This window comes from Geotrypetes seraphini, chromosome 3, assembly GCF_902459505.1.
Source record: "Geotrypetes seraphini chromosome 3, aGeoSer1.1, whole genome shotgun sequence".
Taxonomy (NCBI): domain Eukaryota; kingdom Metazoa; phylum Chordata; class Amphibia; order Gymnophiona; family Dermophiidae; genus Geotrypetes; species Geotrypetes seraphini.
The window spans coordinates 281,464,041-281,479,747 of record NC_047086.1 but is presented as its reverse complement, the minus strand read 5'-3'; the positions used below and the strand labels follow the sequence as shown (position 1 = coordinate 281,479,747).

The 15,707-nt window shown below is 41.8% G+C and overlaps 1 protein-coding gene across 3 annotated transcripts in view; it reads left to right on the top strand.

Annotated features, from left to right (window-relative positions):
- Positions 1 to 15,707, top strand: part of NUP133 (nucleoporin 133) — a 211,997-nt gene that overhangs the window by 20,210 nt on the left and 176,080 nt on the right. For all 3 annotated transcript variants that reach the window (XM_033938695.1, XM_033938694.1, XM_033938696.1), the window contains exons 5-6: positions 6,707 to 6,838; positions 7,821 to 7,991. In XM_033938695.1, coding sequence (XP_033794586.1) covers positions 6,707 to 6,838; positions 7,821 to 7,991 — 303 coding nt within the window. The remainder of the gene's footprint in view (positions 1 to 6,706; positions 6,839 to 7,820; positions 7,992 to 15,707) is intronic.

Below are 15,707 nucleotides of genomic sequence, written 5' to 3'. Positions count from 1 at the left end.
GGCCCAACAGGTCCAGGACCTGTGCAGTAATCCTCTATCTATACCCCTCTATCCCCTTTTCCATCAGGAAATTGTCCAATCCTTTCTTGAACCCCAGTACTGTACTCTGCCCTATTACGCCCTCTGGAAGCACATTCCAGGTGTCCACCACACGTTGGGTAAAGAACTTCCTAGCATTTGTTTTGAATCTGTCCCCTTTCAACTTTTCCGAATGCCCTCTTGTTCTTTTATTATTCGAAAGTTTGAAGAATCTGTCCCTCTCTACTCTCTCTATGCCCTTCATGATCTTGTAAGTCTCTATCATATCCCCTCTAAGTCTCCTCTTCTCAGTTTTTCCAATCTCTCAGCATATGAAAGGTTTTCCAAACCTTTTATCAGACGTGTTGCTCTCCTTTGAACTCTCTCGAGTATCGCCATATCCTTCTTAAGGTACGGCGACCAATATTGGACGCAGTACTCCAGATGCAGATGCACCATCGCCCGATACAACGGCAGGATAACTTCTTTCGTTCTGGTTGTAATACCCTTCTTGATTATGCCTAGCATTCTATTTGCCTTCTTAGCGGCCGCTGTGCACTGTGCCGCCGTCTTCATTGTCATGTCCACCATTACCCCCCAAGTCCCTTTCTTGGGTACTCTCATTCAATAACATCCCTCCCATCGTATAGTTGTATCTCGGGTTTCTGTTTCCCACATGTAATACTTTACATTTCTCAACATTGAACTTCATTTGCCATCTCGTCGCCCATTCCCCTAGTTTGTTCAAGTCCCTTTGCAATTCTTCGCAGTCTTCTTTAGTTCGAGCTCCACTGAATAGTTTGGTGTCGTCCACAAATTTTACTATCTCACACTTCGTCCCTGCTTCTAGATCATTTATGAATATATTAAATAGCAGCGGCCCGAGCACCGAGCCCTGTGGGACCCCAATCGTGACCCTCCTCCAGTCCGAGCAGTGGCCCTTCACTCCTACCCTCTGTTTCCTACCCGCCAACCAATTTCTGATCCATCTATGTACGTCTCCTTCCACCCCATGGCTCTTCAATTTCTGTAGTAGGCGCTCATGGAGTATCTAAGCCAGCCAATGTGAGGGGTTATAAAGGAAAAAGCCTCAGAGCCCCTCCCACCAAACACCTTACTGAGTGAAACAAAAGTGGGAAAATTCTTCAGGGGTGAATCTCGTCATAGGCATAAAAAACCTTGCACATTGGGGGATGTTATAAGCCTTAAGCAATGCAGGGAGAACACAAGTAAACTACTTCAAGCGCTTTCAGCTGCTATACACATCATTCAAAATAATCATGAAGAGAAAATATATACTGATACTTATCCTACACGATGGTAGGTGACACTTGCTCTACATACCGTCGTGTGGGATAAATATAAGTACTGTATAATTTTTTCTCTTCATGATTATTTTGAATGAAGTGTATAGCAGCTGAAAGCGCTTGAAGTAGTTTACTTGTGTTCTCCCTGCATTGCTTAAGGCTTATAACATCCCCCAATGTGTAAGGTTTTTTTATGCCTATGACGAGATTCACCCCTGAAGAATTTTCCCACTTTTGTTTCACTCAGTAAGGTGTTTGTGGGAGGGGCTCTGAGGCTTTTTCCTTTATAACCCCTCACATTGGCTGGCTTAGATGTTTGTGAAGCCTTTGCATTGTCAGGGAGTTGATTATTTGCTTCCACTTTATCCTCTTCTTCTTTGGAGTGTGTTTTTGAGTAGAAGGGAGTTGTTTGTATATTATTTTATCCTTCCACACTTGTGTTTGGTGATCTAGCCAAAGGTAACTTTAACCATATATGTCTAAAATGTCCTGACTGGATACTTTGAAATTATGGAATGAATGAAAAACACTGCAGATGTTAAAATTTCTTGTTTTTATTTAAATATTAGATCAGTCAGGAATAAAGCACAGTTAATTAGAGATTGGCTTGAGGAGATTGAACCTGGACTGATGTTTCTGGTTGAAACCTGGCTTTTGTAAAATGAAGATCCAATAATAGTGAACCTCCTTCCTCGAGGTTATAAGATCATTCCTTGTAGTAGAGAGAACAAACGGGGTAGTGGTATAGCAGTGATTTTACGGAATGAGTTTGAATTTTCTATTTTAGACTCTAAACAATCCTCCTCTTTGGAGATTATATCATGTGTCATTAGTAGGAGAAATCTAAATAATACATTAAATTGTATATTTTTTATGTACCTCCTAATTATTGGGCCAAATCTAAATCAGATTTTTATGAAGTTGTGACACTTAATTCTGTCCAAAATACTTACAGTCTATTATTAGGTGATATTAACCTTCATTTAGAGAATGATCAAGATCCAGCTTCTACTGAGTTTAACAAATTTTTATCTTCACTATCATACTTTATTCTTACATCAATAAAAAAACATCAGAAGGGTCATCATTTAGATCTTATAACTTTTTCCTCAAAAGATCTAATTTATCCCGAATTATCTATTGATTCTGTTATTTGGACCCAATTGATATGGTCAGATCATTGGCCATCTCAATTTAGTTTAAATTGGCTTATCTCACATTGTGTAGGGAATCACAGATCTAAGGAAACAATTGAGAGAAGAAAGCTTGTAGAATCTTCAGAGTTCTGGGCCCAATACACTTCGCATTCATTAGAAACTCTAAATACAAATGTTATTGAACATTGGGATAATTCTTGTAAGACTATGCTTGATCAAATAGCTCCACTTAGAAGAGTTAGGAAAAACCAATATAAAAGAACACAATGTAAGAACATAAGAATTGCCACTGCTGAGTCAGACCAGTGGTCCATCATGCCCAGCAGTCCGCTCACGTGGCGGCCCTCTGGTCTAAGACCAGCACCCTAACTGAGACTAGCCCTACCAGCGCACGTTCTTGTTCAGCAGAAACTTGTCTAACTTTGTCTTGAATCCTTGGAGGGTGTTTTCCCCTATAACAGCCTCTGGAAGAGTGTTCCAGCTTTCTACCACTCTGGGTGAAGAAGAACTTCCTTACGTTTGTACGGAATCTATCCCCTTTCAACTTTAGAGAGTGCCCTCTTGTTCTCCCTACCTTGGAGAGGGTGAACAACCTGTCCTTATCTACTAAGTCTATCCCCTTCAGTACCTTGAATGTTTCGATCATGTCCCCTCTCAATCTCCTCTGTTCGAGGGAGAAGAGGCCCAGTTTTTCTAATCTTTTGCTGTACGGCAGCTCCTCCAGCCCCTTAACCATCTTAGTTGCTCTTCTCTGGACCCTTTCGAGTAGTACCGTGTCCTTCTTCATGTACGGCGACCAGTGCTGGACGCAGTATTCCAGGTAAGGGCGTATCATGGCCCGGTACAGCGGCATGATAACCTTCTCTGATCTGTTCGTGATCCCCTTCTTTATCATTCCTAGCATTCTGTTTGCCATTTTTGCTGCCGCCGCACATTGTGTGAACAGCTTCATCGACTTGTCGATCAGAACTCTCAAGTCCCTTTCCTGGGAGGTCTCTCCAAGTACCGCCCCAGACATCCTGTATTCGTGCATGAGATTTTTGTTACCGACATGCATCACTTTACACTTATCCACATTGAACCTCATCTGCCATGTCGATGCCCATTCCTCGAGCTTGATTATGTCACGTTGCAGATCTTCGCAATCCCCCTGCGTCTTTACTACTCTGAATAACTTCGTATCATCCGCAAATTTAATCACCTCGCTCGTCGTACCTATGTCCAGATCATTTATAAAGATGTTAAAGAGCACGGGTCCAAGCACCGAGCCCTGCGGCACCCCACTGGTGACGCTCTTCCAGTCCTAGTATTGTCCATTTACCCCCACTCTCTGTTTCCTATGCTCCAGCCAGTTTTTAATCCACGTGAGTATTTCACCCTCAATTCCATGGCTTGCAATTTTCCGAAGTAGTCGTTCATGCGGAACCTTGTCGAACGCCTTCTGAAAATCCAGATATACAATGTCGGCTGGATCGCCCTTGTCTATCTGTCTGTTTACTCCCTCAAAGAAATGCAGTAAGTTCGTCAAACATGATCTGCCTTATTAGTACAGAAGAAAGCGGTGAGACGTTTAGAACGGAAGTGGTTTAAAACTGGACTTAGTAAGGATGAAGAAGAATGGAAAGAGCAAGTTAAAAATCTATAAAAATCAAATAAAAGATAAAAGACGTAATTATTATTCTTCTAAAATAGGTACGAATATACTGGATACCAAGGGATGATTAATTTACGAAGCCATTTAGCACGAGCTGCTGCGGTAAGGCCCTGAAGCCCATAGAGATTTAAAGGGCTTCGGGGCTGTTGTCGCACGGCAGCCGCTAGCACAGCTTTGTAAAAGAGGGGGTTAGTCTAGTCAATACTCTTTTTAATGTTACTCATTTAAAACAAGCTCCGTATTAATAATTGTTCTAGTTCTACTGAATTGGCTCATTTTTTTCAATAAAATTCAAAACCTTAGAACCATCTTGAAAGGTAAAGATCTTAATGATTTAGAATTGTTTTCTTCTGTTAAAAATCTCACTTGAGTTGACCTATTTTGGCATGAGTTCGCTGATCTGAGATGGACAGAATTTGAGAGACTTTATAACAAATATGCAAAATCGCATTGTTTATTAGATAACTGCCCAGCAAGTATATTTAAATTGGCTCCTGCATATTTTAAGGCGGAAATATTCACCTGGATTCATACACAATTGAAACACGGTAAATTTCCATCATGCTTGGGTCACATTATGATTACTCCCAATTATTAAAGATCATAAAAGTCCCATTTCACTTGTAAGTATAGACCTATTGCAGGAATTCCTTTTCTAACCAAACTTACTGAGGGTCTGGTGAACCTAGGTTTTTTTTGGCATCTCCATCTGATACGATCAAGGAGGACTCTCTAAATTTGAATGGTAACAGGTTGGGGGTTGCTGCTCGTGCCAGGAACGTTACAGAGCCTAATACAGCTTGTGAAAGAAACTGGAATACATACCTTATTTCCCCATATATACTCCTAGTTATTTCAAACTCAGAAACGTGCTGGCTGTAGTGTGGATTCAGTAAAAAGAAGAAGTGGCCTGAGAACAACTGAACTACTCCTGATGCAGGCCGGGAGGCAGAAACATTTACATGTCGGGTCAATGAGTTACTTTGGATGAATAAAGATATTGGATCAATCAGATGAGTTGAAAGACACTTTTTTGTGCACCATTCTGATTGGCATTTCCACTTTGATTTGTTCCTTTGTATTTTGTGGATTTGTTTCCCCTTTTTTTTGTGAACATTTATTCCATCTCACCGACTATAAAAATTTTGGGAGTCAATCTTGATCGTAAATTATCTTTTGATTTTCATATTACTACTCTGATTAAAAAATCTTATTTCCTTTTATGGAAATTAAGAACGGTAAAGCCTTATATTTTGATTTCACTGCGTTTAGACTGGTGGTACAATCTCTTATTTTGAGTTTGCTGGATTATTGTAATATCCTCTATCTTTCGATCTTTAAGCAAAATATAAAAAGGATGCAGATCATCCAAAATACTACGGTAAGGTTGATTTTTGGATTGAAACGAGCAGACTATGTTTCGCAGTATTATTATAAATTGAATTGGTTGACAGTTGAGGCTAGATTGATTTTTCAAATTAGGCTGTTTATGTTTTAAGGCTTTGAATGGATTGCGCCTAGCTATCTCTTTTTGATTCTTTCAAATTCATCAATAGGAAACATTGTACGCCTCTTTGATTTTCTATCAGTAAAGGGATGTGTCTACAAATGTTTTCTTGGTAAAATGTTGGCAAAATGTTGGCATTTCAGGCAGCTTTATGGGAAAAATAAATTGGTATTCATATATCATTTCTCACATCTTATTCAGCCTTTAGAAGAATGTTGAAAACATATCTTGTTGGTAAACATCATGATTAATTTACTGTATTTATTACATTTCAGCTTTTAGATAATTGTTGGAAATATAATCTTGTGATCTACTACATTATTAGTAATTCTTGACTTGTAAACTGCACAGAATTGTGAGGTCATTGTGGTATATAAGAATCTATGTAATGTAATGTAATTTAAATTATTTTGTTATGTATAGTATTTAGATTGACCCAGAGGAAAGTCTCTTCTGGCAGAAAAGAGGTGTACGTTGAAAAAGCGTATTTTCCTACCCTTATAGAAATTGTAATTACAGTGGACGCTCTGTTAACTGGAACTCAAGGAACCAGAACTCTCAATCAACCCACAAAAAATAAAATAAAAGAAATACTGTAATATTGGGTGCTGGTTAACTGAGAGTCTACTGTAATGTGAATATTCATGACACATCAGACGATTTGTTTTTTGCTAGCTTTATCATTTTCTATGTAAATATAATTATTTTTTTTGACGAAAGTATGTTATCTGATCTAATCTATGCATTTTGTACCTACTTAATCCCATAAATAGGGTATGAAGCATTTCTAAAAATAGATAACCAATAAAAACAAAGGGAAGATTAGTGTCACAGTACTAATAATTTTCCTGAATCAAATATTAATGAAAAAGGTATGTCTTTAAATATTAATGAAAAGAAAAATAAGATGATTGGTGTTCAATGAATCAGCTATAGTCTATTTCAAATATGTACTGCTTGAAAAGAAAAGGAGCTTTCTAAAGCATGTTTAAAATGTATATGTACCCTTAGCCAAAGGAAAATTTATGTTATGTCATTCTTTGTTTTTGATTTTGATTTTAAGTCTGTGTCTGTGATGGCTGCCACCAGTGAAGGATTTGTACGTTATTGGCCCAGCCTTGTGCATGAAGGCACTTATATGGAGACTTATGTAGATTTTGGAGGCAACTTGTGCACTTTTCTGAAGGCTGTCAAGGTACTCTCAGCAATTGTTCATCCTTAGATAAGTGATTTCTTTAGCAAGTAAGAATCCTCAGGTAACAACTAAAGAAATGTTCTATTAAAACAGAAATATAGTAAAATGTTGTAGCAGATGTCTGAATTAGACATTAGTGTCCTAAGAACAATAAGTGAGAATGATGGGGAAGGGAATGGGACTTGTATTACTGCCTTTTTATGGTTACACATTCAAAGCGGTGGGCAATGGAGGATTAAGGGGTCATTTTACTAAGGCATGCTAAATTGATTAGTGCGTGCTAAATTGGTTAGCACACCTTAGTAAAAGGACCCCTAAGTGACTTGTCCAGGGTAACAAGGAACAGTGCTGGGATTCAATCCCACAACCTCAGGGTGATGCGATTTAAGGTTAGTATTGTTTCATTTTAAGATTTAGGGGTCCTTTTAATAAGCTGCAGTAAAAAGTGACTGATGCAAAGTCTGTGTGGAAAAATTGCAAAATTTGCATTTTCTTAATCTGCATCCTTAGTAGGTATTGGAATCTTTTCAATAATTTATTTTCAATATTTTTTTTGGCATTTTCTTCCAAAGTAACTAGCAGGATGCTGAAAGAGATTGGTGGCACTTTTATAAACTAACCAATCTGAGATGTTCTTTTGAGGATGAGTCCACATCATCAGAGGCATCTGACTTATCTATAATGCCTCAATAGATTGGTTAATATATAAGATACCATTTTTGGTACTTAGAATAAAATAGCAACCTTTCTGGAAATTAGCTGAATAATGTTTGAATGGAATTAGCACAAGCAGTGACCTTGGTTTCCACAATTTACAATTTTTTCTTCAGCAAGTGAGCATCTCTCCATATCTGTATATGTTTATACATCTTTAAATCCATTATGTTCTTTCTTCTAGTTTCATGTTTGTATATAGATGTCTGTAGCTCTCTGTCTTTTTATATGTAGACATAGAGACACTTTTTAAAAATTGTCTTTTAAGGGAGGGAGCTTTGTGTTGTCATCGTTGCGGAACCAGCTTGTTCGATTGATCCCCGATGGCTCTGGTAAGGTGTATCAACGTGTCCTACAACAGGGCCAAGGTGTGCTGTCTGGCATCGGACGAAGAGTCTCTTCACTTTTTGGAATTTTGGCCACCAACAATGAGGATACTGTAAGTTTATGCTAAGATTTTTAAAAGTGAAATATAAGTGGATTCCTTTGTATATGCTGCTTTTTCTCCCCATTTATTCAGTGACAATTACTAGCTAAAATCTTTTTATTTACTTCATGACTTTGAATCCACAGACATCTTTTGTGGAGAAAACTAGGCCATGTATAGAACATCTGCTATATTGCTATTACAATTGGACCCTGGTTGTTACTGTTACATGGAAAGCAGTGAGAGGAGCAGCTTTTTCAATTAGGAGGTTGTCTTGTGTCTGCATTTCCTCCAGTCTTAAGATTTTCTTGTTTAATGTATATTCCAGTGCAATAGGGAAGGTATGCTGAAGCATAGGGTACTCGATCCATTCTCGAAAGAATACTACAGAAAGATGTCAAGCACAGCTTTTTGAACACCTCCTCTTCCTCCCCTATCTCTGCTGCCCCCTTCAGTTTCTCTTTGTGCAGGCGAGCATGAAAGTATCTTCTGATCTGCTCAGTTTATTTCTTTTTTATTTTGCAATAGTTTTGCGATTTTTTTATTTTTTTTTTCACTCTAGTTGCAATTTTTTTTGTGAAGTCGGAGTTCCCATTTGTTAAGGGTGTACTCTGCCTGTGTAGAAAGGACCAGATTTTAAATATGCAGCTGGCAGGTGTATCTTTTGGGGACCTGTTTTCAGCCAGCCTGCTGAAGGTTCGTGGAGCTTAGGGTCTGTTTTCCTGGTTTTTGCTCACTCCTTTGACTTAGGGATGGAATGCAGGCTATTCAGGCGCTAATATTGTTCCTTCAGGACACTCATGGTGCCGGCTGTGTTTGTCTCCCACCTTTTTTCATGAGGAATTGGGTGGTTGAGGGTTGTTCCAGAGATGTCCAACTGGCAGCCTGAAGATCCCAGCGAAGTGGCTGAGTGACTGGAAGGGATTCTCCTAGAACAACTACACCTGAGAGGAGCTGAAGCAGGCAGCAGCAGCAGCATCACAATTCCCCAACACATGGTCTGAGAGTAAGACTGTGACAGCCTGTAGAAAAAATCAGCAGGGTCTTCAAAAGCTGTTTTTGATTGTTTCTACAGCTAGGGCCTTGGTCCCCCCTCCCCTATTTTTTGATGTTTTTGGTCAGTCCTGAGGTAATATTAAGCTACTTTTTTAGCACTAAAAGTTACCTGTGGCGGCCATCTTGGATTTTCCAATTTTCCCAGTACACAGAAAGTTCCTGCGATATGATGTCTTGGAGAATCAGTGCCACATCTTAGCACTACCTTTCGGGCTGGCAATGGTGCCCTGGACGTTCACCAAGGTGATGGTGGTGGTTCCAGCTCATCTCCATGGGTCAGGTCAGGCTGACTGGTGCATCCTTATTTGGATGACGGGCTCATCAGAGACCCCTCCTGAGAAGGAGAAAGTGCAGTGGCGGCAGTTGTAAACACTGTACAGAGTCTAGTCTGGATTATAAATTTTCAGAAAAGCCATTTAATTCAGACTCATTCTTTGAAATATCTGAGAGTTTATTCAACACAATAGAAGGCCGAGTTTTTCTTCCAGATACACACAGAAGCTTCAAGGGCAAATCATGAACATGTTGTTACAGCCAGCACCGATGGTGTGGCACTATCTCCAGGTGCTGGAGTTGATGACAACTGCCATAGAAGCAGTGTCCTGGGCAAGGGTACTTATGCGTCCCCTCCAGGATGTGCTGTTGTCTCATTGGTCTCCTCAGAGGGACTCTCTATAAGCTTCTCTGCCTTGGACAGAGGCAGTCCGAAAGCAGCATGCACTGGTGACTCCAATAGTGAAAAGAATTCCACTTCAGATCGATTCCTGGTTTACATTGATGACAGATGCTGCCAGCCTGTTTGGCTGGGGGGCTTACTGCAGCAGTCACCCAGTGCAAGGGATATGGACAACATCCCAACAGAAGTGGTTGATCAACAGGCTGGAGTTGAGAGCCTTGCACTCTGAAAACTGCAGTCGGTGCTGGAAGCAAAACAGTAAGAATATTCTCAGACATACCACAACAGTAGCCTACGTCAACTGTCAGGGAAGCGCCAAAAGCACAGCATTCCAGCAAGAGGTGAAAGTTCTTCTCAGTTGGGCAGAAAAACACCTGCTAGCCATCACGGCAGTACAAGTAGCTGGAGTGGAGAATGTGCAAGCAGACTACCTCAGCAGATAGACATTGGATCCAGGAGAGTGGTCATTGTCCCTAAGAGCATTCCAGGACATTCGATCTAATGGCGACAGCATGCAGTAAGAAAACTACCTGGACGCCCATGACCATGGTCTGGACTACTATATGTTTCCTCCATGGCCCCTGATAGGTTGAGCCCTGGATTGGCCCATCCATCCCTGGTATGCGGATCTAGTCCGCGTACAATAGGACAAATGTCTCTGACTCTAGGAGTATCCGGACTTGCTCTCACAAGGGCTGATTTCTCTAGAAGATCCAGGTTGCTTCCGTCTTATGGCATTGGTTTTTGAGCATGCAGCACTAGCCAAGAAGGTATATTCAGAAGTAGCCATTACCACACTACTGAAATCCAAGAAGCCATCCACTCTTTTGGCATATGCCAAGGCTTCGGAAACTTTTTGGCACTGGTGCAATAAGGAGAATCTGGAGCCCGCCAAAGCCCTAGTATCATCTATATTGGCCTTTAAATAGGAAGGCCTGCACAAGGGATTAGCAGTGGCATCACTTAATGTGCAGATGGCAGGCCATGCTTGCTTTAGAGGCTGAGAGAAAAGAGTTTTGCTAGTGGCTCACCCAGACGTTATTAGATTTTTCAAAGGCGCCCTGAGGCTTAGGCCACGAATCCAAGAGCCTCTCCTTTCCTGGAATCTCAACATCATGTTAGAGGGTCTCAGGAAGGCCCCGTATGAACCCTTGGAGGAAGCTTCTCTCATAGATCTTACGATCAAAATGGTATTTCTGGTTGCAATTACCTCAGCTAGAAGAGTTTTTCAGAATTGCAAGCTTTGTCATGCAGAGAGCCATTCCTAAGGATCATGGAAGTGAGAGTAACCCTGCATACAGTATCTTGCTTTTTGCCTAAGGTGGTTTCAGCATTTCACATCAACCGGGAAGAAAGGTTCTAAGAGGAAAGACAGGGCTTTAAAGCTTCTGGATGTCTGCAGAGTGATAAATGAGTTTCATCTGTCGGACCATCTCTTTGTGCTAACTAGAGAATGACACAGTGGGGGGAGGGGAGGGGAGGGAAGGGCTCACTGCTGGTACAGAGACAAGGCTATCTACCGCCCCATGAAGTGGTGAATGGCCTTGTCCCCCGCAGTTAAGGGAGGGAACGCGCGCAGTCACCTCCGTCCTTCCTACGTACCCAAATCTATCTATCTCCCTCCCTCCTCCTTACCTTCACGGCGCGTTTTAAGTTTGAGTAACTTGTTGAAAGCTGCTGGAGGATACGTGCAGTCGCATGCGTCTGTGGGCGGAAGCTTCTCCTTTGACGCAACTTCCGGTTGCATCAGAAGAGAAGCTTCCGCTCACAGACGCATGCGACTGCACATAAGCTCCGGCAACTTTCAACAAGTTACTCTAAACTTAAAACGTGCCGCGAAGGTAAGGGGGAGGGAGGGAGATGCTCGGACCGCAAGAGGGGTGCCGAAGGGCAATGAGATGGCGAGAGGGAAGGGTGGTGGTGGAATGGAAAGGAACAGACACTGAAAGGAAATGGGGAACAGAGAGCGGGGAGAAGACGCTGAAGGGAAATGGGGAACAGAGAGTGAGGAGAAGACGCTGAAGGGAAATGAGGAATGGGGAGTGAGGAGAAGACACTGGAAGGGAAGAAGACAGATGCCAGACTATGGGGGGAGTGGAGGGAAGAAGATGGGTGCCAGCCTAATGGGGGGGGGGGGGTGAAGGGAGAGGCACAGTAACAGAGCAAATGGAAGACGCAGAGAGAAGCCAGACAGTGGCTGGAAGGAATTGAATGAGAAGATGAGGAAAGCAGAAAGCAGACAACAAAGGTAGGAAAAAAATTTCTATTTATTTTCTTTTTTTGCTTTAGGATAAAGTAGTATATTAGTTGTGTTGATAAAAATTTATAAACAAAACCCTGCCAGCTGAACATCTCTTTCTCTAGTTCAGCAGCTAAATATTACAGTACTGAGGCTTGTATGGATGCTGTGGGGACAGTAGTCACAGGGATGGAGATAGGGCGGGGACAGTGGTCGCGGGGACAGGGTGTTGACAGGGACAGTGGTCGCGGGGACAGGGTGGTGACGGAGACAAATTTTTTTCCCGTGTCATTCTCTAGTGCTATAGATACTGAATATGAAAACGCCCACTCTATGTTTAAATTCAGACAGTCAAAACTTAATGATGTTAACAGTGCTCAGAACCACACAAAGTGGAAACACGAAGATGATTACAATGGGGTGAAACCCCCAAAAGCAATGTCTTCAAGGTTCAATCATTGCACTTCGCATTGTTATCTTGGTGAATACTCTAATAACTCAAAATATTAAATAGGTGCAAAAACTGCTATGTATTCATCTTAGAGAGCTGATTCTTCCAGGTTCAGAACATGGAAGAATCAGCTCTCTAAGATGAGTACATAGCAGTTTTTGCACCTATTTAATATTTTGAGTATTTAGAGTATTCACCAAGATAACAATGCGAAGTGCAATGATTGAACTTTGAAGACATTGCTTTCAGGGGTTTCACCCCATTGTGATCAGAATCATCAGCACTGGTAACCAACTAGACCAGTAGCATCCATTCCATTTATTGTAAAAATCATGGAAGGATTGGTACATACCCAACTGATGGAATATCTTGATCAGTTCTCTTTCTTGCATGAAACTCAACCTGGTTTTAGACCTTTGTTCAGTACTGAGACAGTAATTGCTGCTATCTTAGATAATCTGCATCTCTTGTTCAGTAAGGGCCTTAATGCCCTGATCATGCAATTTGATATGAGCTCTGCCTTTGACCTAGTTGACCATGGGAAAATGCTACAATGCCTAGATGCAATTGGTATTAGGGAAGAGGTGTTGGACTGGTTTCAAGGCTTCCTTATGTCCCATACCTATCAAGTACGTTTCAATTACGATCTCTCCGATACCTGGAGCAATCCATCTGGCGTACTGCAAGGGTTACCACTATCCCCATTGCTTTTCAATGTCTACATGTCCTCACTAGGTGCGCAATTGACCCAGCTGGGGATAAAATTATTTAGTTACGCAGATGACTTTACGATCATCATTCCATTTACTAACTTTTTCTTGGAAGTTACTCCCAAGGCATCAGAAGCACTAAATTTAATGGAGCAATGGATGACTGAATTCAAACTGAAACTTAATTCAGAAAAACAAAATTTTTTGTAGCTTCGCCACACCCGTTTGACACCAAAACACCGCTATGCATCAATAAACTTAGTTATTCTATTCAGTCTACTATGAAGGTATTGGGTGTAACACTAGACCAGTGCTTAACCATGAAGGACCAGGTAGACTCCTTAATCAGAAAGGGTTTTTTCACTCTCTGGAAACTTCGATACATTCGAGCATATTTTGATATGTCAGCATTTAGAATCCTGGTACAATCCCTCGTACTGAGTCAACTTGATTACTGTAACTAGAGAATGACATGGTGACAAAATTAATCACCGTTTCCGTCCCCGCGGATAACTGCAGTAAACAATCTTCATGTCATTCTTTAAGGAGAGAGGGAAGAATCGGAGTATGAATGGCCACAACCACCGACCCTTAAGCTTTGCTTTGAAGAATGCTGATGTAGAAGGACTGAGGCTGAAATAGACACTAAAAAATGAAATGGGATTATTTCCCGCGGTTATCCGCGGTAATGGGAACGGTGATGAATTTTGTCACTGTGTCATTCTCTAACTGTAACATCGTCTATTTAGCAATTTCCCAAAAGAATATGCGACGATTACAATTAGTGCAAAATGCAGCTGTCAAACTGATTTTCGGGCTGAAGAAGTTTGATCATGTGTCACTTACTACCGACAGCTGCATTGGCTACCGATGGAGGCACGCGTAAAATTTAAGTTTGCCTGTTTCTGCTTTAAAGTACTATACGGTCTAGCTCCTAAATACATAACTGATCTTTTCTCCTTCTCAGCCAACAGACATAAGAGAAGCTCACATTTGAACTTCATTTCCCCTCCAGTTAGAGGATGTAAATTCAAAAGACACCATCAACACCTTTTCTCACATCAGGCAGCATTATGGGGTAAAGATCTAGAACAATTGCTTACGCCTACTACTTATGGGGAATTCAGGAAATGCCTAAAAACATATCTGTTCCTGAAGTATCTAGGCAGCTGACCCTTACAACTCTTTCTCCTCAATAACTGATCCCTTGAGCTGTTAATCACTAGCTTCCACCCTGTTAAGTTCAATCAATTTGTACCATCTTTTAATCTTTGTAAACCACATAGAACTTCGCGGTCCTGCGGTATATAAACTGTTATTATTATTATTTCACGTATCACCCACATGGTTATTCTTTATCCCAGATTCACATTTTGGATTCTCTAGTGCTAACCAAAGAGTCAAGGTGAGGCAGACCAGCTTCCAAGGCTGTCATTTCCAGGTGGATTTGGGCAGCGATCTCTACATACATTGTATGTGGCAAACAATCGCCAGTTTTGTTGAAAGCACATGGTCTTCCCTTCATACGTTCACTAAATTCTATAGGATGCACGTGGCAGCACAGAATGATTTCCTATTTGGATCTTTTGGTACTGAGAGCAGGCTTATCTATCCCTCCAGGGACTTTTGGGACTGCTTAGGTTCGTCCCTGTGGTTCAGTATACCATCCCTATTGCACTGGAAAAGGAGATTAGGTTCTTAACCTTGATAATATATTTTCCAGTAGATAGGAATGATATGCTGACCCCCACCTCCCCAATTATGCTGATGCACCTGTTTCTGCCTTAGCAATGGAGATGACCATGAAGGTTAAGTCTTCTCTGCCAGATGGACTATGGGTTTCCAATTCAGTTTGTAAATAGAATCTCAAGAGATGATTGAGCTCCACATTATTCAAGCTGTTGTTTTTATTTGATGTGTTTTACTGGTTCGTTCATTTGTATGTTGCAGTTCATTGCTGTCTAATAACATTATATGAACAGACTAGTCTTTAAGCCCGTTACATTAACGGGTGCTAGAGTAGATGTTTGTCTGTCTGGGTATTTTTTTCTTTGTCTCTCTCTCCTTGCACGCTGTCTGTCTGTCATTTTTTCTGTCTGTGAATCTCCCTGTGTCCTTAGTGCCCTCAGTGCCTCCTTCCTAAGTCCTTAGTGCCCCTTCCTATGTCCATGGTGCCCCTTTCTATGTCCTTAGTGCCCCCAGTGCCTCCTTTCTCCCCTCACCCCCCTCCGATGCCAGCCTGCCCGCCTGCCTCCCATCCCCCTTCCATTGAAACCCCCCCCGATGCCAGCCTGCCTGCCAATGAAACCCCCCCTCCAATGCCAGCCTGCCTGCCATTGAAACCCTCCCTCCGATGCCAGCCTGCCTGCCTCCCATTCCCCTTCCATTGAACCCCCCGATGCCAGCCTGCCTGCCTCCCATCCCACTGAGCAGCATGTTTCCATGGAAACCACCCCACCCCCCCAATGCCAGCCTGCCTGCCTGCCTTCCATTGAAACCCCCCCACCCCCTCTGTTGCCTGCATCCCCCCTCCGTTGCTTGCATCCTGCCTTCCATTGAAACCCCCTGATGCCAGTCTGCCTGCCTGCCTGCCCGT